General features: G+C 40.6%; 1 protein-coding gene across 5 annotated transcripts; it reads left to right on the forward strand.

The window, feature by feature from the left end:
- Positions 1-2,356: 2,356 nt before the first annotated feature.
- On the forward strand, positions 2,357-23,917 carry ARFGAP1 (ADP ribosylation factor GTPase activating protein 1). Of its 5 annotated transcripts, XM_027710475.2 has the most exons (15): positions 2,357-2,465; positions 2,663-2,782; positions 6,368-6,431; positions 7,328-7,437; positions 8,713-8,884; positions 9,147-9,247; positions 9,817-9,906; positions 10,556-10,652; positions 12,021-12,077; positions 13,029-13,061; positions 14,408-14,437; positions 16,253-16,309; positions 17,892-17,951; positions 19,148-19,224; positions 19,674-23,917. In XM_027710475.2, the coding sequence occupies exons 3-15, from the start codon at positions 6,372-6,374 to the stop codon at positions 19,999-20,001; spliced, it is 1,272 nt and encodes a 423-aa protein (XP_027566276.1). In that variant the 5' UTR covers positions 2,357-2,465; positions 2,663-2,782; positions 6,368-6,371; the 3' UTR covers positions 20,002-23,917. The 5 variants fall into 5 exon arrangements, with proteins under 5 accessions (XP_027566276.1, XP_027566279.1, XP_027566277.1 ...); XM_027710478.2 differs by lacking the exon at positions 17,892-17,951 and having other exon boundaries at positions 19,154-19,224; XM_027710476.2 differs by lacking the exon at positions 14,408-14,437.

Consider the following 23,917-nt stretch of genomic DNA (forward strand, 5'->3'; position numbering starts at 1 on the left):
TGTGCTCTCAAATCAGGCTGCCCTTTACATGTTTGTATGTTGTCTTTTTGAAGCCAAGTAAAATCATTTCTATCTGCAAAATCTCGACATGGAAAACGGCTCAAAGAAACTGTGCCTGCCTTGCATCATTGTTATGCTGCAATTTGTTCCTTATCATCACATTTCATATGTTCTTGACATTGGGCATAACAAATATAACAATGGCAATTGTGCTAAAAATATTTGTCATTTAGTTTCAAGGTAGAAACAGTTCATATGCAGATAAAGGGAACAAGTAGGGAACACAATGCCAGTAGGGAAAGGCACGCATGGTGCCTTTGTAAATGTTTCTTCTTGGCATTATCTATTATCTCAGAATAGATATTTGTCACACATTGCAGAGATGGGGAGAGAGCTATGCACCCATCCCAAATCCCTGGAACAGTGCAAACTGGACAGGGAATGGCGTGCATTTATTTGCTTGCTGAGAAAGGCAAATGTTTGTGGTGTCCCTTCATTCCAACTGCAAACCAGGCAGTCCCATCCTGCAGCCTTCATGTAGGTGAGTCTGCTGCTCACTGCACATCAGGGGTTAAGGATGACTCCTGGTCCAAGGAAAATTGCAATATCATCACTACAACAAAACAGAAGCACTATTTGTGCTTCTTTGGTTAAAGCAATTCTGGTCCCAGAAAGACAAAGCTGCCACTACAAGGGTTGGCTGCCCAGAGTGTGAACATGCAAGTTTAGTAAATAAAGACCATGGGAGGCATCAGTCTCCCAGTCCAGCACCACAATGGATGAAAGATACCACCCAACACTGCTCCCGAGGCTGTGAGGACACACATTCACCCTTCCAGAACTGCTGCAGAGCCAACACCAACACCTGTCACTGGATTATCTACCAATTACATGGGAAAACTAAGATTAATATTCTCATTTGGCCCTATAATACAGCGTCTGTGTAATGGGAACCTCATTGCCCATTGGTTCGTGTTTACCAGAAAATGATGGTGCTTATCAGAAGAGATCACTTTCTCCCTTACTAGAAAAGCAAACTATTTAAGGCGAGTCTGCTTTATATTCCATACCCCTCCCTCTCTCCTCCTTACACACACACACTTAAGGGCCCATTATCTTCTCGTTGATGTGAGGGTGTTAGGTATGTAGCCACCATTAATGGTAATGAAAATGGCTCCCGTTAATCTCCCATGCACTGATAGGAAGATAATAGCCTACTTATTAAGTACAAAGGCCAGACGAGGAGTTGCACTGAAATGAGCAGCATATTGTCTCGGTGGGATTTATACGTAAATACTAAATCATTGCTCTGTGCCTAGAGCTGATGCTTAAAAACAAATTAGCAATAGCATAAATGTGCTCGCCTGGCACGTGCCTCCAGGAACCACAAAGCAGCTCCAGGTCCTCTTTCCATCTGATCCACCCTCACCTTTGGGAGGATCTCTGGAGAGAATGTCCTGCGTTGGAAGGAACCCACAAGGATCATCGAGTCCAACTCCTGGCCCTGCACGGGACACCCTAAAATCCCACCTGGGTCCAAACACTCCTTGAGCTCTGGCAGCCGTGGTGCTGTGACCACTCCTCTGGGGAGCCTGTTCCAGTGCCCGACCACCCTCCGGGTGAAGAACCTTTTCCTAACACCCAACATGAGCCTCCCCTGACATAACTCCAGGCCGTTCCCTCAGGTCCTGTCCCTGGTCACAGAGGGCAGAGGTTGGTGCTGCCCCTCGAGAGGAACCTGCAGATCGTGATGGGGTCTGACCTCAGTCTCCTCCAGGCTGAACAATCCGATTGTCCTCAGCTGCTCCTCGTATGGCTTCCCTAGACCCTTCCCCATCCTCGTGGTCTCCTCTGGACACTCTTTAGATGGCTTTAGATCCTTCTTATATTGTGTTTCCCCAACCCGCACCCAGTGCTCCCGCTGGGACCCCACCAGCACCGAGCGGAGCTGGAAGCGAAGCTGCTCCCCAGCACCACGGGAGGGCCGGGGATCCAAACCACCCCCCTCAACGTGCCTGGGACCAACGTGTGGCCTCTCTGAAAACCCATAATTCGATGTAATTCACCTCTCTGGGCAGCCTCCCCCCCAGATACACCCCGAGCTTGTTTTTGCCGTCTGGAACTCCACCGAGCGCAGCGCGCGCGCAAGTTCATCGTAGAGCTTTATTTCGGTTTTTCTTGGTTTGAAACACCCCAACATCCCCAAGCCCCCGGGGTTGTCCTTTAAGCGCAGAAAGTCGGATACCCGGCTGTCTTGGCCGCCTCTCTCTCTCTCTCCCCGTCCGGGCCGCAGCGGGTTAAGCCGCGCGCCCACAATGCCTCGCGCCCTGCAACGTCGGCGGCGCCGGGCGGGACCGGCACCGGGACCGGGATCAGGATTGGGATCGGGATAGGGATTGGGATCGGGATAACGAACGGGGCCGGCGGCGCCCCGATTACCGGCCCCGCGGCTCCCCCGGGCTGAGGTTCGCTGTCCCGGCAAGGCTCGTTCCCCCCAGCCCGGCCCCGCTGAGCTGGCGGCGCTCGGGCCCGGCCCCCGCGCTGTCACACGGGACGGTGCCGGGGGCGGGCGAGGGGCCGGTGCCAGGCTGGCGTGGCGGGGAGGAGGCATCTCCTTGCCCCGCATTTCACCTATTTCTGCGTTGTTTTTCCCCCCCCTTAGGAGGCAGAGGCCGGAGCGCTGGCCGGAACCCGGCCATGTTCTGAGCGAGGCTCCGCTCGGATCCAGGCAGCGCAGGTGTGGCTGAAGGCATCGCCCTCCCCGCGGCCCTGCGGGCTCTCGGTAAGGCGGCTGAATGTGCGAGGCTGCTCCGCTTGGACGGGACGCACCGGCCTCCGGTGTGTCTGTGAACCGTGCCTGCTCCGCGGAGGTGGGGGCAGTGTGTGGTTCGAAGGGTTTCTTCAGCCTCTGGGGCCTTTTTGCCCTGGTGGAATTCACAGGGAGCCTTCAGGACCACGGAGTCACACAGACCACGTCACCCGCTGACTCTTCGTGTGCTGAATTGCAAAGCTCTTTCCACGTTGGCTGTGAATTTCCTGCTACATCAGAGGAGCAAAGTCCTGTTATGTCACATTTCCATGTAAAAGTGTCGAGTCCACTTCTGCCTTTTGGCTTAGTTTTTAGCAAACTAGAGATTCTTAACCTGGAAATTCACACGGTATATGTCTAGTTTTTGCTCTGGAAGCAGACTGTTTGGGAAATAAGAGTGTGATACTGGTCTGTGTGAAGCTGTCTATTTCCGCCTTCGAGCCCTTAGGCAAAAATATTTATATTCTTCAGTGAAAAATTATTCCTAAACATTTTCATTACTGCTTATGTCCGTTTACGTCAGAACAAAACAATGCTTATTTATTTAAGGTGTCTGCACAGCTGTTTCTTCAGGATTTACTCCTGAAACGTAAACAGCACAGTGGTTATGTGTCCAGTCAGCTACCAGGGCTCAGCTTTTGGGTGTAAACAAAGATAATTTGAACACTTAAAACTTTGTGGGAAAATAATTGGAAACAAACCAGGCACTCTAATGACATTACCTCTTAGAAAGCTTAGAAAATGACTTTTTTTCCTTCTCCTTTATTTCCAAATGCTTTGGTGGAGGAGAAGAAGGTGACAAGCTGGGTGGCTTTAGTCAACTCTTGCTTTTCTTGGATGATATGGTATGGATGAAGCTCTGCCTTCCCACCAGGCAGATGTGATGGTTTGGTCAGGGAACTTGGTGCCTGTGGAATGGGTATGTGTTCAGACTGCAGTTGGTCAAAGTCTTTCCTTTAAAAAGTTTTTATAAAAGAAAAAATACCCCACAGTTATGGCAGAACCAAAAGCAGTTGCTTCCTCTGTCAGCTTAGAGCTGGGGATCTGAAACTCATACTGTATGTAAACACTGAAGGGGGCTGGATATGGGCTGTTGGAGGATGGATGTCCCTTTCTACTCTTTAGGCAAATTCCTGGTGCATGAGAATTGGAATGGGAAAAGGATTTCCTGGTTGCCTCTAGCAATGCTCGTTTGCCATTGAGGCTGGAAAGCCTTTGCATATAGATTGCCTTTGTTGGTTATTGTGAATGAAAACCTGTGGAAAAGGAGGGAAAATGGTAATGGAAGGATAATGGTAAGAGGATTGAGCATCCAGCCAAAGAGAGGAGCTTGGAAGTTGTCAGTAGTGTACAAGAAGACACTGGGCACATGAATTGCTGAGGAAGAGGAGTTGTCATGCAAAGAGAGTATAGCAATCATGGCAAAGAGGAGGGCCTGGAGTGTGCACTGTTATCTGTCTGGCTGTTCTTGCTGAGTTATTTACTTAATTTATGTGCTGTAGAGGAAGGATTTTCCCTTGTCTCACCAGGGGCAAATAATGGAGTTGAAGACGTGGACTTCGATTCATGTAAATGTGTTTATGGTCTTTGTTTAGGATATGAACAAATGCATTTTATGTGCAGTGCTATCTCCCTCCTCACATGCACATGAGTAACTTGTGGGACACTGAATGATGCTGTTGGAATGCTGTTGGAGAAGGTGTGTTCTGTTGTATGAGGGTTTGCTTGCCACACTTTTCCTGTTCTGAAAGTTACACAGTTTCTGTTTGATTATTGACAACAACAGTTGGGGTTTATTTTGATGCAGGATGACGGGAAGATTTTACTCACCTGTAACTGTAGTAACCTTTCCAGTCTAAACCACTTTTTTTCACAACTTACCTGTGCTTGTCTAATACAAATTAAGGTTGAAAGGCAGTACATTCTAAACATCAGTGGAAACAGTCCCTTAAATTCCACAGAACTAAGTATTTGTCAACAAATGTTTACAAAGGAAGATGTTTATTTACAAAAGAAAATGTTTACAAACAAGATGTTTACAAAGGAATAAGCGCTTTAGATAAAAGGCAATGAGTTCTGCTACAAATAACTTCTGCTTTTAACAGTGATGATATGTAGGTACAACACTGAGCTTATTTCTTTCTGAGTCAGCTGGTGCTGCAAATAACTGTATTTGTTGTACCTCTGTGGTTGCAGTTCACAGAAAGGCTGCTCTGCTTTGGGGATTTCTAAGAAATTGATGTCACAGTCATACAAATTTAATGTTTTCTTACCTGTAGCATTTTTCTTTTTATAACAACCTTCTTTTTTATACTGAAGATATGTTCTCCTTCCATCCCTTGGGGCTGTGGAAATTCTATGGAAGAGTTAATCATTTACCTTCTAAAATTATTACAAGATTGTTAATTCTATTGATATTTTAAGGACTTAGGACTGGTTAGCCAAATAGCACAGTGAAGTATTGTCAGGCATTTGCATAAAGGCACTTTTCCCTCTCAGACCAGTATTTGATGCAAATATCAACCTGCTATTTTATGTTTTGTATTTGGACTGACCAGAAAGCTTGAGATTTACTACCTGATGATGTTTCCAGTCAGCTTGGTGACTTCTATCTTGTTACATCTTAGAAGTTTGTTTTCTGGAGCAGAAATGAAAAGATGGAAGTAAAAAGAAAGAAGACGTTATTTATTTAAGGTTAATTTAAATATCGTACTACTAGTTGGAAATAGGATTTTTTTTTTCATCTAAATTGCACTCTTATGCTGCACCCTACACTATATTTCTTTTAATCATGAATGTTTTTGTGTACTTTGGGCTTTTCCAGGCTGTGTACTGTGTATGAATTGCATTTTTTTCTCTTAGTGGGGATTTTAGCTGTAGCTTGACTCTGCTCCCTGCTGTTTCATGCATCATAAAAATTAGAGTGGGATGATGTGGTCTGCCAGCAAGACGTGACTGTTGGAACTAGAATTCTATTTTCTGTGAAAGGTCCCAATAATTGCCTTGTTTTCTTAGAATTGCATTGATAATTAACTCAATATTTCTGGGAAATCACGATTTTTTTGTATCTTCCAGCAAAGTGCTCTTTTAGGAATGTCTTCATCTCTCTTAAGTGTGAGAGTTTCTGTTATTTTTTGCTTAGGTCTGTTGAGTTTTATGCATGTGACCCTGTGCAATCGTGGGTAAAGTGCTTTCAGGAAGGGTAGTGGGTTGATCTGGGAGCAGCATCCAGTAAAGTCTGTTTTAATACAACATGTGACATAGAAGAGTTTCCATGTTTATCACCCCCCAACCCCTTTTCAGCTATGGCTGAATTACAACTTTCCAATTTTGGAACTGAGATGACTAAATCCCCCAAAAAGTGCAAAGTAAATGGAAAAGTAAGATTGTGGGGTTTATGGTGGTTTGTTTTGTCTGTTTTTCCTCTGCAACTGCTTGTGAGTCAGTGGTTTGGATTCCAAGCTCTTTGTCACAGAGATGTGCTTGTAAGGGGCTGAACATCTTGCTGAAATCAAATCCTTGATTGTGACTTAGTTTTATGTTTTCCTCCCTTTGCAGAATCATGGCAAGTCCAAGAACAAGGAAAGTTCTCAAGGAAGTCAGAGCACAAGACGAGAACAATGTGAGAAAATTACGATTTTCTTTAGATTAGCTTTGTAGAATTGAATTTTCTTTTTACCTACTCCAAATGTAGGTTGGGGTCTATTACAGCTGTTGTCTTTATAGTATGGCTCACTAATGGTAACATATGAATTTGGATGTCTCATATTTCTGTTAGTTCCAGTAACTTTTATTCATAGATGCATTATAATACATTGCTACATCTTTGGCACAAGTCTTCTAGAAGTTCTAGTTATTCTGAAACCCCTGGAGTCTTTTGAACAAGTGGTGTCTTGGGCACAGCTTAATTAAAATTGTTTGTTTCAAGTAACTTGATTGTACACAACCTTAAATGTCATAGTCCATGGACAGGTTCAGTTTTATTTATGTCAGTACATTAAACCTTGAGTGGTGATTCCAGTCATAAAACATAGCAATAAAGCTATTTTTGAGGAAAAAACCTCTGTTTAGATCTGCTATCATTTACTGCCAAACTGTAGTCTGACTGAATAAATGTTCCAAACTTTAAATGTTGCATCTTTATTTTGCCAAGGAAACCTCAAGAATTCAGTTTGGTTACTTTCTCCTCCCTCAAGACAATATGGAAATGAAATCAAATTGAATTCTTTGCTCAGTAATTTCCATTTGCTCATCTGTATTTCCTCACTGGTTTCTAGTAGTTGGTACAGGAATTTTTATAATCCAAGTTAGTGATCATTTCTTTACATGCAGCATAAATAAATACTCGAAGGAAGCTTCTGCTCTCAGGGAAGGTGTTTCCAAACACTAAGAACTCTCCCTTCTGAAGTTATCTTGGGCATGTAACATTTTCGTGGTTTGACTTTTTGAGCCGTACTGTGAAAACTTCACCTGGACAAGTGATGGCTGATTGCAGAGATAATTGTTTTTCTCTCGCAGGTCTGTTTTGAATGTGGTGCATTTAACCCCCAGTGGGTGAGTGTGACCTATGGAATTTGGATCTGTCTTGAGTGCTCAGGAAAACACCGAGGCTTGGGAGTTCACCTCAGGTCAGCCTTTCAAGCAGACATGGACTGGGTTGGGTTACCTCAGTGATCATGGCTGTGAACAGAATGTGCTGTTTTGGAATGTATAGGATGTCTCAAATCCAACATTTCACTGGCAGTTTTGCTCCATGTTCCTCTCCAAAGTGGGCTTTGCTCTCTGTGCCTTGTCTGTAATTAGTTTGGTATAGAACTAGTTTCCAAAACAGCTTTATTCTGTTCAGGAGGCTTCTTTTTTTTTTTCTAGTAATATAAATTATAATTTTTGTTGTTGTCCAAGAAACATCCTCAGCTGAGATGGGAATCTGTGGAATAGGTCTGGAGACTCACAGTGTGTGTATATGGAATAGGGGCAGAACACGGGATGGTTACTCAAATGAGGAAGAAATAAGTCTAGAGGGGAAATCAGCAAAGCAAGGGGGCTGTTCAGAAGTACGTGCTTTGCTTTACAAGGGCTGATTTGAAGCTCATTACTGAGTAGAAATAGAATAGAAAAGAAGAGTTTGGAACTATTCCATATGTTACATGAAAGAAAAAAGGAAATTACTGAGATGAGGGTGTGATGAAGGCTATTTCTTTAGGGAGAAAGAGAAAGAAATCAGTCAAGTTACAAGTTTTAAAGAGCCTTTTCCCCCTCCTTTGTGACCTTGTGTTTAACAACAAGGCACTGTTTGGGGTTGTTTTGTGTGTGTGGGAGGTTGTTTGTTTTTGTTTGTATGTTTTAATACAGTTTACTGAGCAAGAATTTATGACTGAAAGCAGAGTTGAGATGCTAGCTGCAGTCACAAGTGCCCTGGGATGAGGTCAGGTGTTAGGAAAGGCTGCTTTAAGCAGCTGAGCTGTCCAGTACCTGATGGTCATTGGGAGCAAAAGCAGGGACTGAGACAAGGAGGTGTCTTTGCAGGTCACTGAAGTGTAACCGTGATAATAGACAGAAAAAATTGCAGAGTGAAGTATGGCAAAAATTTCTGTTCTATGGTGGGTTAGATTAATTCCTGAAAGAAATTTCTTGAAGAAAGCTGCTTTTTCTGTCACTTGCCTTCTGTTGATTGTCTCTTTAAAGTGCCAATAAATGACACGATTTTGGCTTATTTCAGTGAGGATCTGCCCACCTTCTTATGATGATCTGTCTTTCTGTACTTGGAGAGTGTTCTCTAACATGTTTGTACTCTCAACTTTTGAGATAGCTTATAATAAGCTTTTTTTTTTGTCCCTGTTGATACAGCAGGAAATTATAACAAGCTGTGATTTAAAATTAAAAAAAATAAACCTGCTTTTCAGTTTTGTACGTTCTGTAACCATGGACAAGTGGAAGGATATTGAGCTGGAGAAAATGAAGGCTGGAGGCAACAGCAAATTTCGACAGTTCTTAGAGTCTCAAGATGACTATGATCCCTGCTGGACAATGCAAGAGAAGTACAACAGCAAAGCTGCAGCTCTCTTCAGAGACCAGGTAAGTTCAGTTTTGTGTGTGTCCTCACCCCCAAAACCCAAATGTGCCTGCTGGAAGAAGTTGCCTGAAATAAAACCAGTGTTCAATTCAACATCACAGCCTGGGAGTTAGAAAAAAATAGTTTCTTGGGAAAACAAATTAATTGATCTCTGCAGCTGGCAGCAAATTGGAACAATGACTTGTTGTCACGATACAGAACCAGTGTATGACTTACATGACAACTCTGACCTGGCATTCTTGACTGTTTTCCTACCTCTCCTAGGTAGCTACAGTGGCTGAAGGCAAGGAGTGGTCTATTGAAACTTCTCCTGCCAGGAACTGGACCCCACCTCAGCCTAAAATGCCTCTCTCTTCCACTCACCGGTATGTATCCTTGTTATCTAATGTTGCTACAGATACAGCAGGGTCAAAACCTGGTCTTTGAATGTCTGCTGGTTTTATTCTGTTGATGATGGTTAATAATTCCCACCTCCTCCACGTGAACCTTAAACCATGGCAGAGACAAGTGAGCAAGGGCAGCAAAGCCAGGATGGTTTTATCTTGTCTTGTAATGCACCTGAAACATTTGTGTCACTCACAGGTGGTGTGCCAGTTTGGGATTGAATGCCAGGGAAGAGGAAACTGCTTTTTCCCTTGTGGTGCTCGTTACCAACAGGAGCATCAAAGCTGGACCACAGCAGTTTTGTGTTTCTGCTTTTGCATGTAGTGTTTTTACTCTGTGCACCCTAAGGACCAAGTTAACTGAAAAAGCAGTTGTAAATCAAAGGAACAAGCACTTCATGGCTTTTAGTGGTTGCATTAGAGTTCCTTACTTGATAGATAGAAAAAATAATCCGTTTTTCATCTGTATTATGATGATATACATCAAGCTGCATTGCAGAGCTGGGGAGGATTTGCTTTACTTGGTTTACTACTTAAATCTTTTATTTCAGAAGTTCTGCTGGACAATCTCACACTGCAACTGCCTCTTCTGACAAGGCTTTTGAAGACTGGTTAAATGATGATGTCAGCTCCTACCAAGGGTAATGTAATCTTTACCGACCTTTTTGAATGCTTCTCTCTGTGGCATAACAAAGACTTGGATGTTGTACTACAGCTGCTCAGCTGTGATCCTGGTTCACTAGTGAGCAGTTATGACTGGGTTAGTATTATAAATATGTTGGGATGTAAGATGAAGGAAAGTGTCCCTTAATGCAGTTGCATAACAAAGATGTTTGAAGCATTGAAGGGAAAGCTTGTAACTCCAAATGTTACTGTGGTGGGCTTCAAACTAGGGAGTTCTGTTTGTCTGTTGTATCTTACAGTGATTTAAGTTAAACAGAGGGATTTATAAAACTAACAGTGTTTTCTTCTTTCTTTCTTTCCTCATTTTCATGTATCATTTTATTAGGATTTACTCAGCTTTCTAATATCAGTGATCTGTTAAACCTGGAGAATCATTAGCTTGGACAGGGATACTGTAATTTGCAAGGATTTCTCAGTGGGTCCTTGTTGGTGTTACATCTTCCTGAAGCGAGTGGTTTTGGGTTTTGGGTGCTAGGTGCTTTAGGACCTTTTTTTTTTCCCAGGTGTAGAAGCAATTGTCATTCTTTCATGCTTTTCAGTTTTTGTTTAATAGTTTTAATGAATGCTTGCTGATATGGATACTGTTCATTTATTGTCTTACGGTAGTGGCCAAGAGAATCGCTATGTGGGGTTTGGAAACACGGTAAACCCTCCAAAAAAAGAGGATGACTTCCTGAATAATGCTATGTCTTCATTGTACTCGGTAAGGAATTGCTGGAAGCTTTCTGTGACCTCAGTTTTCTTCCATTGTATCCCCTGTTTTGGGAGAATATAAACAGAGAAGAGAAACTGAAGACTGCAGGTAGATACAGAGAGATGCAAAGAGTGAAGAAGATACTGGTAGACTTTAAAAGGTGCAATGAGGGGAGAAACTTGAGCAAAAAACTTAAGTTATGTTTGGTATCAGTTCATAGAACTAAGGAAATGAGGATGTAGCAATGGATCAAGAAATAATACTCAACAGGGCTGAAGGATAAAAAGTAATTACCTGTAGGGAGAAGCAGTTAGGCTGGTAATGCTCTAAATCAATTAACCATATTAGGTATGTTCAGTGGAAAACAACTGAAATGTGTGTCTATGTGGTGCCAGAAGCCCTGAGCAGTGATGAAAACATTTGAAATACTTGTGACAGCGTGTGAAGAGATAACAGCATATGGTTGAACAGTTGTTGTGATTCAAGTAGAGATAGTGAAAGATGCATTGTTGAAGGAAAGTGGGAATAAAGTCAGAGGCAGCCAGGGAAATATTGGTGCTTTGATAGGATGCAAAGTAACAGTGCTGAACCATATTTGGGATTTGGAGTCACTTGGAAATGCAGTAAGGTTTTCTACCAAGGTTAGTGGCCAGTAGCCTTCAACAGAGGCTTATTGGCCTGAATATCCACACCAGGTTCTGTTGTTTGTTTAAAAATACATAAGTAATTTTACTAGAACTTAATGGAGATAGGTAATGCCTGAGCCTTTGAACAATATTCCAGGTGATCCCACAGGGTGCTTAGTATAGGTCTGCTGAATATTTTCTAGGTATGTCATAGTTTATAGGCCAGAGAGTTCAGATTAGAAAGCACATCTGTGATGTATTGCAGCTGTACTGAGGCAGCAGAGGAGAGAGGACACTGTGTTCATGTTACTGTGAACCTTTTATTTGAGCCCATGATCTCACTGAGTCTCTGGTTGGAATGCCCTCGTGTGACCACAGACACACATTACAGTGGGATTATTGTGAGCCTGAGTTACTTGCATGGGTGTTCATCCTGGTGAGGAAACCAGTTCTCCTTCTGCTGCATGGGATTGTTTTTCCCCACACATACAGTCATTTTTAGAAGAAAAATGTCTGAAATGCTCAGGTTTATTCAAAATTGCAACTGATTTGACACAAATACTGGAAATTCATCACTTAATTTCAGTAAAGGGGAGGCTGTGATTTTTTCTCTCACTCGCAGGTAGTTCTTATGACTACAGGACAAGCTGTATTGGAGAATTTTGACTTAATTTAAGCTGTTATACTGAGCACTTGATTATTTGCTATTATTATTCACAAATAGCTTATGGTTTCCTTGCTTTCTTTAAAGGGATGGAGCAGTTTCACAACTGGAGCAAGCAAAATTGCCTCAGCTGCTAAAGAGGGTGTAAGTAAATAAAATGTATTTTAGCTAATGCTTATAAACTCAGAGATTCTGTTGGTGTTCTAATAGTGATGAAACTTGAGAAGGTTTACCAGGACAAACTAAATTTTGCTCTTCCTTTCCTGGCCTAGGGCTTAGTTACATACAGATTGCAGATCTCATGATTATTTCTCGTATTTCTGGATGGATGTTTTTGTAAATTTATCCACTGGATTTAGGAGAAAGAAGTCAAGAAAAACTTTTGTTATAAAGTAGAAATTTCAGTCGGTGCCAAGTAAGGCTAAATTGGATTCTTCAGCAGGAGTTTGATACCAAGTTACAAACTGCTGATAGTTTTCTATTTTTCTTTCCTTTGTCTTCTCTCTACCTACAGCATTTCTGTCAGTCTAAATAGAAAGCATGTTGGGCAGAGTTTGTGTCCGCTGGGATGATTTGGGAAAAACTGAGGAATGGTCTTCATGCTCTGCATGTTCTGCAAATTGGCACACTTAAATGACAGTCATTCAGCTAACTGTAAATGAGAACCAGAGGAAATGAGAATTTATTTCATTTTACATAGATGATGATGGAAAGAGACTAAATGTTTTTGTGAATATAATGCGTTGCAACTTTTTTTCAGTTTTGCTTAGTATTATTCCAAACTTCCATGACCCTAACAATTACCTCTTACTTTGGGTAACATTATAAGAGACAAAAATATTGATACTCATCTGCGTTGGCCCACCAAGTTCTAGTCTATGTTGAAAATCTTTTCTTCCCTCTGTTGCAAGTTGAGAAAGACTGATGCTTCCCCAGAGCAATCTGGAATGCCAGAGGTGGTGATATGGATATCCTCTTCTCACTGTGAAATTCTGCCAAAGGTTCCATTCCTTTTGGAGAGGAAATGTGTGTATTTAAAAATTGAAGGGTTTATTCCTGGTAAATCTGAGTGTATTTGCTTCTTTTTACTATCAGGCTACCAGATTTGGATCTCAAGCAAGTCAAAAGGTGATTATAGATTTAGCTCTGTCTTATTCACTGTAATTGTCCTTAAATGTCATGTATTTGCCTGTACCAATTGATTTAGATTTGATCATCAACAGGCCAGTGTATTTTTCCTCCATAATGCACAGTAATGTTTAGATTCTAGCTTTTATTTCCATAGGAATTGCAATCAAGTGCAGTGATCAAATTAAGCAAGAAATAAACAGTGCTACTCTGCTCTTTGTACCTGTTGGGTGTATTGGAAAGGCAGTAGAGCTTACAGACATAAAATACCCTCATTTTATTTCTGTAAATCCTAGATGTGATCTATCTTGAAGCACTTTTCATGATGATGTATTATAAAGGAAGCCATCTTTCCGTTGCTAAAGCCTAATAAGTTACAAATGTGAAATTATTCTTATTAATAATTTATTAATATTATTAATAATATTAATATTATTAATAAATAATTTTGCTTGTGTGTATTTAAAAAAGTAATTATGACAAAAGCATTTAATTTTTCAAACTAGGGTTAAAACAGAGACAGACCTGAATTACACAGAGCTCTCACATAAGATCTATTTGCATGGAAAAGTTTTAAATTCAAATGTAAAAATTTGCAAAATAGGATTCCTAATTTGCCAAAGTTCTGAGTGGGACAGGACTTAGATATATTAATATATGATACAGGAGTTTTACTTGAACTATAACTCTTTTGTGTGTGCAGCATTAGCCTGGTTTGCTTTCTCATAGACATAGATGGTGTTGCTCAAAACAAATGTGAAGCAGCAGGTGTTGGTGTTCAGACAGGTGTATGCACTGGGATATTAATCCTCCAAATAGTCACATTTGGGAGTGTTTGCAATAAAAATGTCTTCTTAAAGCACCCAAACTTCCTACTTAAAACCCTTAAAGTGTTTGCTGCTTGGCTTATGAAAGAAAAACTAAGTTTTCTACAGCTCTTCCTCTTTCCCTCCTTCTGGCGGTTTCCCTTTTAGAAGCTGTTCTTTCTTTAGTATTATTAACAAATGTAAATACAATATTAAGTGTCAAAGCTCATCACATCTACTGACAAGGACCTCAGCAACATGGTGCTCTAAAATCTAAGATGTGTCACTGAACCTTAAATTTTGTTCCTGAAACTTCTGATCCTTTGCAGAACAGATTTAACATCTCTCTGATGTGGTATATTGGTTAAAAGTGTATTTGGTGCCCAGGGACCAAACACATTTCACTGTTTGTCTTGTCAGTAGATGTTTTAAGTTGGAAAAGGTTCATGCTACTTTACTTGCCTGAAAAAATGCTGCCAATTTGTTGCTAAAAGCTGCTTCTACCTTCCTTGCTCTTTCTCTTTTGCTCTCTGGGTAAAGTTTTGGGGCTACAAGCAGCAGCCAGAGCCGGTAACACCCTCACATATATTCTTGTGCATGGACTCCTTGTCACTGTTCGTGCTGAATATGTGCATTTGCTCCTGAGCTGTCTTTTCCTTTTCTGCCTTACATCAAATCTGTTTAGAATAATGTTGTGTGTTTTGTATGGTGATATTTCTTCAAACCTACTTAAAGTAGGTCAAATAGGACAGAGATATCCAAGCTCTGCACAGTCCGAGAAGTGACTCTGCTCCTGTCCATGCTCTCCATAAGCACAGATGATTTCAGGATTTCTCTTTGCATGCCTGCTCCAGGAGTGCAGTGTGCCAGGAGCTGGGGTGTTGTGGGAAGGCAGACTCTTAATGTAGGGTTTATAATGGTGGTTAGAGTGCTATCCTAAATTCAACAACAGTAAAGACGAAGAAGTGATTCAGATAAAAATACAATTGTACCCAAATCTTTCCATTCCATATTTACAAAATTATGTGCTTGAGGAAGAGGGGTGATATAAGCATTCTAGCAGTGACTCCACTTAGCACACCTAAACTGTTACTGTGAGTGTATTACACTCTTTATTATATAACATAAACAGTTTGCCAGGTTTAATAGATCTCTGACTCATTCAAAGATGAGAAATCCCCTTTCTTGTTTTTCTTAAAAACTTTCTGGCCTCACTCCCAGTGGAAACAAGCCTTATATGATTTACATTTACATTTCTCACTAGGTGGAAGCAGGGTTACCTTTTGCCTTTGCTTCTCCAAGAACTTTGAGCCTGTAAGGAGCAGAAGTACTGGAGATAATGGTTGGGAAAAGAGGAGAATCTGGGAGTGCTGTGGGTAAGGGAAAGGCTTCTTAGGAAAGATCTCCAAAATGATCCATTCCCAGGAAGAACATGAATGAAGGCTCACAGCCTGACCAATGTTAGTGATAACATATAAACCCTTAGGAAATAAAACTTCCTTAGTCTCTGCTGATGTTTAGGAATAATGTTTGCCTGGCAAGCATGTTGGCCCTTTTGGATTAACCAGGATAATTCAGAAGGCACTCAGTGTGATAGGACAATTCCAAAGAAGAGTTTAAATCTGTCAAAAGCTTACTATGTTAAGGGAAAGGAATGATTTCAAGTGAAACTCTCCTAAACCCTGCTGTCCTTGTCAGCACTGTCTAATGAAAATAATTTAGTGGCTTACACTGTGGGCTTACATTTTTGTAAATTGCCTCAAAAGTACAATATCCTCATGCATCTTGTTCTGGATTGCAGTAGATTTCTGAAGTTCATTGTTTTTTCTCCCTGCAAACCTTGGGCTTAAAAAAGATTAGAAAAATCTTCTGTCACAGCTTTGGCTCTTGTGTATTGCTCAGAAACACTTGGGCTGTTACTACAACTGGAGCACTACAAGATGGAAGAATTGGGGAAAAATTAGGCACAAAAGATCTAATTCTGAAAGTAATTCCATTAGTAGGAAAAAAATAAGGGTAGATGAGGTCAGTTCTTCCAAACATTCAGCTGCAGGCATTAGCAAGGGGCCCGTCTTGGAGGCTGTTGCTGGTTGAACCATTGCTTCTGCTTCCAATGCAGGGCCAGACTTTGCTTGGGCTCTGGGCATCTGTTGCCATTTGTATCTGATTTTATTTTTTTTGCCTTTTAATGTTTCCTGCAGCACTTTATTGTGTGTGCTTTTCAGCTCATTCTGCTTCTGTGGATCAAAGCTTAAGGCTTCTTGTGTTTTTGGAGATACTGCTTAAAAATGAGGCTGCAGAAGGTGTTGTTTTTTGTTTTGGGTTTTTTTGTTGCTTTTTTAAAGAAAATATAACTGACTTTGTTTTTGTTTTGCTTTTAAATAGGCATCAGAGTTAGGTCAGACATTAAATGAAAATGTTCTCAAACCTGCACAGGAAAAGGTAACTTTGGAACTAGTAAATGGCTTGGAGAAAAATGGTTATGATGTCTCAGGCAGTGTGTCCTTCTGTAAAGGGGAAACATCAAACAATTCAAAGCAGGATGTCAACAAAGAAAGGTTAATGAGAGTAAATTCCCTCCACCAATCTTTCTCATTTTATAGATTTCATGCTTTCAATATTGGAAGATGGGACAGGATGAAAATGCACCCTAAATTCATATTGAAATCAGTTATTTTTTAAAAAATATATATATGTTAGTAGTAGTATCTTTGATTGTTAAGTTCCCAGTGCTTTACTCATCTGCCTGTCAGCTTTGTTTTAGTTCAGTCAAGCATCTTTGAGCCACTGTAGTTCATCTGGGGGTAGAATTTGGGACAAAGTAAATGTTTAAGATGAATGGGGACAGTTCATCAATAAAAATAACATGTTCTTCCAACCTTTGTTTCCTCAGAAGTGACCAGTGATCACTGATACTACAGATTTTAGTCAGAGATTCTCCCCAGTGTCAAATGTTGCCTTCCTGTTTCATATGTTTAAAAAAAACATACTTTTACATCCTTCCCATTTGGCCTGCATTTGTTCTGTGCTTTAGAATTTTGGGTCAGCTCCAAAATTCTGATAAAGTCTTTTCTGAGAATGTGGTGCTCCACTTACCTGCTTAGTTTTTCTTAAAATACACTGGTTTTGATAAAGCAGACTATATTTGCTATACTAAGAGAAGCAATGCCACCACTTTGGGATTTGGATTGATTTTCAATTTGAAAAGAATGTTTTAATCACATTGCAAAATAATTTTTCTTGCATTACCTTTATTATTTCACCATTCTTTACATGGTATTTCAAACCACACAAGAAGACTCTAGTTGGTTTTCTGTTCCTTAGAATTATCCATAACTTATTTCTAAAGGCTTAGATGCATTATTTTCAGGGTTATTTTAGGGTGCATTTCCTTGAGCTGATTTTTATTTTGTAGGACAATTTAATGAGGAATGATGCATTCTATATTAAAAAAATAGTTCTATTTCCCTTAGGATGTTGTGTTGTTAGTTCTAAATAAGTGTTCCTAACTAAAATAGGTATTCTCTATATGGTTATACAAAGTCACTTGCTTTGGAACAGCTGCCATTTATTAATTGGCAAAAGGCACCAGTTGTGTTCTGTTCAACCAAAGTTTAAAGCCCTTTTAATATTTAAATAAGCATCTATAAAGGAGAGAGAATAAAATGGAAATCCTAAGTTTCTGAAGAACATCTTTATATCCAGTAAAATATATGTATAAAACTTCATGTTTGAAGTTTTTTTTATTTACTAGTGTTTTTATGCTCAGCATAAAATGGTAATGATACCTTCCTCAAATTGTGTGTATATCTGTAAAATAAATTCCCACATTCCCAAGGTTCACTCCATTATAGATCAACATCTTAACATTGTTAGTTTTAACTTAAATATATTTTGATTCAGTTTGGGGTTGTTTTTTATTTTTACACTTTATGTTTTCAGCTGTTAAGCACAAGTGAACCTGTCTTAGAGTTTCAATAATAATTTTTTTTATGGCTAATTATCAATCCTTTGATTCACATAGGTGAAAGAGGGGAAAATATTTGAGGAGGTCACCATGGGGGTATCGCAGTTGGCCAGCAAGGTATGAGGTGGCCTGCCTGGCTTCAGGGAGGCCAAACAACAAGCCAGTCTCCATATTCTTATGAAAAGTGGTACAAAACCACAGTGCAGCTTTCATCTGCTTGTGTTGAAGAGAGAAACTTGGAAAGTGGAACTTTGAGCAGACAGTCCTTCTGTTGGGATGTTAAAAGCTGTACAGGTGTGGTGTGGTCCTCGCAGCAGTCTCAGTGAGGACATGGTGTGGTTGTAAGCCAGCCAGTGTCCCAAACACAGAAAAGAAATGTGAGAGAGAATATGGAGACAGCTTGTGTTACACTGGTACAGTTAAACTTACTAATGGTCTGCACCTTTTCCTTTGTCTTCTTTTGCTCTCGTTGCTCGGTGATGTGGTAAGTGCTGCCTGTGGCTGCCAAGCACAGAAATCCTGCACAATCTAATACCTGTTTTGATACCTTGCATGTCTTATATAGGAGGGTGTGTCTTTCTAGCACTGTGAAGTCAGCACTGGAAGCTCTCTCACATACCAGCTTAGTTAGTGCCTTAGATTTTGAGCATATTTGAATAAAGTGAATTATGTTACCTGTTCTCCTTAGAGCCTGGCGACTCCAAGGCTGAATTCTGAGATTCATCCTCAATATCTGTAACATAGAATAGCACCATCCAGGGGTGTCACTTCAGAATTTGTGTTTCTAATCCAGTGCCAGTCCATTATAATAACCCCCAAAGGATTCTCCTAGCAGTCATGCTTATTCTAGAACTCAACTTTTGGCTTGTTTTACATGGCTAGTGTAATAATACTGAAACAGAGTGAAGGTAGCTTTGTAGAACAATAGAAATATAAATACTTGTTACAACAATCGTGAGATCAAAACGTCAGTGCTGTCATTAAGTTTAATTTTATGTAAGAAGTAATTCCAGTATTTTTGTCAAGAAAATCCAGGAGAGAATTCAAAAGATGTTACAACGATGAGGGAGAAAGCTAAACTTGACCTGCTTCTCAGCTCTTCCAGCAGCACGATGCTGTGAAATGTGTGTTCTTTACATCAATCAAAAATCTGCCCATCAAAAACACTAATGAGTTGTGAGTTAAATTTTCTGGTGAAATGTGTTCTATTTATGGCAACAAGTGGAAGGATTGTGTTGTGGCTTTTGCTGTTGCACCTGGCAGAGGGGTTGGATCAGCCCAAATGAATGGAGTGTCTTTTTTTTTTCCTCTAGGTTCAGGGAGTTGGAAGTAAGGGATGGCGAGACGTCACCACTTTTTTTTCAGGCAAACCAGATGATAATTCTGAAAGGTAACTTTTTGTAGTTACTTTCTGTGTCTCTTTAGATGCATAGTTTTATCTCCTGTACGTTCTCAGCAGTGTAGTGGCAGGTAATTTTTCAATATTTAGAAATTATTCTGTCTTTGCTAGCAGTCCTGCTCTGTGTAATATGGGAGGAATTCAATATAACTATTTGTTTACAACTGAGAACAAAACAGGGCACACATCTTGGTTTAAAAATTGCTCCAAATGAGTATTCCCTACCCTGGGACTGTTAAAGCTGGTAATAAAATCTGTGAATTAGACTATAAGCTTATGCCATTTGGAGCAATATATTTAGTTCTGCCTTTATCCTCAGTTTTGTTTAACCAAAGGGCAGTAGAATTGTAGTTTTCTTTGTGGTCATTTTTTAAAATTATTGTATTTGGTGTAACTAATTTATTTCTTCCTTCCTTTCCCTCCCCTCCACCCCACAAAAGACCAGCTGAGGGAGACAGCTACCAGAACAGTGGAGGGGAGGGCTACCAGAACAATGCTGTAGATCAAAGCTTCTGGGAGACCTTTGGCAACTCAGATCCACCAAAAGCTCATAAATCTCCAAGCAGTGAGAGCTGGACCTATGTGGACAATTCCACAGAGAAGAAGAGCTCCGATAGCTGGGACGTGTGGGGCTCGGGAACGGTCTCCAACAAGAACAGTAACAGCGACAGTTGGGAAAACTGGGAGACCAACTGGGAAAACGCAGGAGGGGAGAGCAAGACCAGGAAACCTCCTAAGGCAACAAAAAATGCATGGGATGACTTCTAGAACTCTGTTAAACCCTGGTTTGCACAGCGAGGAGAGGGAGGCTGTGCTGGCTGATGGAGGGGAGAAAGTTTTACACACAACTGGAGTATCATGGTTGACCTTACTGATCTGTTACTTTTGTGCTTCCCATTCATTCTCCTTTCTTATATCCTGGTTTAGGGGAAAAAAAAGTAGCATCTGAATCTTTTATCACATGAAGGTGGCTCTCCCTTTTTTAAGGATAGTGATAACTGTATTCTCCTTGCACTATTGGCCACAGTGACTTTCTTAACACGAATGCTCAAATGAGAAAAGTCGGTGCAAGGACACTTTCATGGCACAACCTTGCATGTATAGGTTCATAGGTGTTCATCCAGTCCTCATCTAATTTGAGATTTGAGGTGTTTAATGCAAACAAAGGACAGGGTGTGACTTGAAAAGATAGTTATTAAATGAGCAAACTGCAGTTGAATAGATCTAGCTCAAATGCCTTATGTATTGCTCTGACTATGTTAAGTCTGGCAATTCAAGATGGTCTTTAAAGTATTTTTTACTGGAGCTTTGTTTTTAAACTTTATGACATTATTTTATTTTTTTTTTAGTATTTTAAAACTTATTTTCTCCCCTTAGAATTCATAAGGAATCTAGAGCTAGATAATTATTTGTGTAAACTTACAGGTTTGACCTGAGCTATCAAGGGATATCCAGAATGGCTGTACTTGCCCACCCTACTCAATGGATTAAGAGTTTACACTGTGCAGCTCTGCTACGCAGACAAAAAGCAAAGCTGTGGTGTTTTCCTTCCTCACCTACACCCTTGCCCCAGTTTGAGTATTTTATGTGGTCTGTTTTTTCTTTCTTCCTTTTACTCATCTACTGTACTGATTCTGATAAAAATGAAGTCTTTCTGCTGCTTGACAGTGAAACAAATTTATAAAGAAGATTCCAGCAAGACAAAATGGGTGGAAAATATGAGAACACTAAGGGAAGAGCCTGGCAGCAAGCCCCTTTCAAGATGAGTAGATGTCTGGATTTAATAGTAAAATTTAATTTAAGCAGATGTTTTCCAAACGAATCTTTAATGTGTCAAACTCTCTCTCTGTCATGCATTTCTCCACATTTCCTGGATCTTGTTAAAGAAACACTATTTTGGAAACTTCAGAAACTCCTTGTCAGCATTAAGGAATGGAACAGAAGATTCAGTTATGTCTCAGTTTTGACCCATCAAATTGCTTTGCATGACACAAACCATAACTTCTGCAGAAGAACTGTGACTTTAACAGCAGAGGTGTCATAGGCATCCCATTTTATTTTTGGGGATGGGTTGTAAATGTACATTCAGCACGAAAACAATCAGCTCGCTTGAAAACTTCATGTTTTATGTAGTCTGCTTTACTGCCAGCATGGAGTTCTTCCTGTGAACCCTGTAAATCTTAATAGTTACCTAAAAAGCCTTTTCTTTTTAAAGTCAGTTAATTTGTTCAACTACCAACCAGTGTTGTCAAAACTTAAATAACGCGTCATTTCTTTCCTCTTCGGAGAGGTTTTTAAGCTTATAGTAATATCAAGAGTGTTAAAAGGAAGGAAAATCATGAATTCCTCAAAAGCAGCAGATTTTAAAGGCTTAAGTCTAAGTAGAAGTAGCTGTATTTATAGCCTGGTTCTGTATTTCTATTAGTAGGATCTTTCAGATGGTGAACACAGTATTTTTTCTAGTCTCCCCTTGCCCTGTCCTTGCAAGAACTGGGATTTTTTTTTTCCCCTCTTGCTTCTCCTGAGCTCGTGATCTCTGAAGCTCGTGGTCTCTGAGCCCCTGCAGCAGGACCTGGAGCTGCTCAGTACCCAAGTGCTCCTCCAGGCTGAGCCATTCCCGACACATCCTTGCTCACACTGACCCTTTTGAAGTGCCAAAGGCACGAGAGATCTCGGTTTACAATTCTGCTCGTGGTACCATTGGCAGAAGTTTACAGCCTGACTGTAAAACGAGGGTTTTTTTTCTTCTTTTCTCCAGTTCCAAGTATAACTTTGTCATAGCTTAGTTGCATGTCAAATATAACTTCGGGTTTTTTATGCACACACCTCTGTTGCCTCCTTGTCACGTGTCTGCTGCCCAGTCCGAAGCTGATTCAGCTTCCTTTGTACAAATTTATTACAGTTTCTCTTTCATAAATCTGAAATAGCTCGTGGCAGGAGAGGCCATTCAATCAACAGCACTGTGGGGGGTGCGTGCACGTTCTCCTCAGCTGTGAGCTTTGCCCAGGAGAAAACTGGTCTATTTATGTATCACTTGCAGCTACGGTTGGCATGAGCCATTTGTTTGTTCTGATTTTATTTTTGTAGCTCTTGAAACTTTTATGTTCCAAATTAAACAGCCAGGGCCCTGCTCAAGCAGGAGCTTTGGGTAATGATTCTTCTAGTTGAGGAGACGGAGGCAGAAGTTTTACTCTCTCTTTTTTTTGAAGTGCTGGAGAGAAGCAACAAAATGCTGCAACTCCCAGAAAGGTGTTACTGGAAGATTAAAAGAACCCATTATGACAGCAGAAAGTGTAACTGCAGACACAAACTATTATGCCAGCTGGTCTCAGTTTGAGAGGCAAATTGGTATTTTGTAATGACTTGTCAGAGTCTGAACATTTTGATGTCTTCCAGAGGAGACAGAGGAGAGGACAAAATGAGGGCATTTTATTTTACAAAGCCTCTGTTTTATTGGATTTTACTTTTTCTTAAGAGTAGGTGGCTGGGAATTTTCTGCAATTTGAAGAAATGAATCTGAGCAAGTTGCATGTGCGGAGCGAGTGTTTCTGAATCAGATTTGTTTTTTTAACCTCTCCCCAGATCCTTCTTTTTTTGGCCTGGTGAGGAGCACTGTAGCAGAGTCACTGAGTGCAGGCTGCTGGAGCTGAGGCTGCCTGTCTAAGTGAAGATACAGCCATGAATCTGAGCGTGTGATTTGTAAAAGTGATCTTGTCACCATGTTCAGTGGGTGACCAGTGGGCTCTGCTTCCCTTCCCTTTCAGTCCCACTCCATGGTGTCACAATTTGAAGTCGTACAAGCAAATTGCCAGGAGATGGTGCAGTAGGTGAAAAGGCTGCTGCAACAATTGGACATTGCAGTGGTGGTTCAAATTTCCTGGTGTTTCAGACTTTTATTTCTTTGTATGGCTTCAACTTTGGAAAATACGGAGCAGCTGGATTCCTACAGGTAATCTGATAAAAGAAAAATTTCAAGACATTCAAACTAAGTGCCACTTGAAAAAGAGTGAAAGTCTTGGAGAATGCTCCCAAACCTAATCCTAGGAGTTAGGGATTATTTTAAAGTGTTTCATTTGTGTCTTTAAACCTGTTAGTAATGATTACAATTCAAGAAGTGCTTGGCCAGCTCTCCCTCATGGTTGGGACCTCAAGGATAATGCTGCTGCTTTTATTTTCCAGGCCAGACTGTAACATTCCATGGGTTCATAATGTACTTGTCAGTGTAATGGTCTGTGCAATAATTTAACAAGTGTAGATAAAACCTTTGTTTAACCCAGGATGCATTTAAAGATACAGTGGTCCTCTTGGAGAGTAGCAGCCTACACAAGTACTTCAGTTCTCACCTTACTTTGGGAATATTGCATTTCAGTGACCCAATTAAAGGTTTGAGCAATCAGTGATTTAAACAGAAATCAAGAAACATTTCGATGTCCATTACTGGAGTTTGATCCTAATGGTTTAGTGGCCTCTAGTTGCAGAACCCCCTTTCATTCTCATGCCAGCAGAAACTTAGTCAGTAATGGAGTACTGTATCTTTAATTCTCCTGCTGTGTTTTTTGTGAAGTTCACAGGAATATCGATTTCAGTGAACACTATTCATTGTTCTGTAGAGTGGTTCTGGACTTGAACTGCAGTGTCATCTTTTAAAGAGCATTATAATAAAGCAAAGAGATATGGAGCAGAA

The sequence above is a fragment of the Pipra filicauda genome, unplaced genomic scaffold (genome assembly GCF_003945595.2).
Source record: "Pipra filicauda isolate LSUMZ 115617 unplaced genomic scaffold, ASM394559v2 scaffold13_size5146498_pilon, whole genome shotgun sequence".
Taxonomy (NCBI): domain Eukaryota; kingdom Metazoa; phylum Chordata; class Aves; order Passeriformes; family Pipridae; genus Pipra; species Pipra filicauda.

Coding starts and splice junctions, on each gene's coding strand:
- ARFGAP1 (XM_027710475.2), top strand. CDS start 6,372: ATGGCAAGTCCAAGAACAAGGAAAGTTCTCAAGGAAGTCAGAGCACAA. Junction 14,438..16,252: donor ACAAGCAGCAGCCAGAGCCG/GTAACACCCTCA, acceptor GCTTTTAAATAG/GCATCAGAGTTAGGTCAGAC. Junction 16,310..17,891: donor TCAAACCTGCACAGGAAAAG/GTAACTTTGGAA, acceptor TGATTCACATAG/GTGAAAGAGGGGAAAATATT.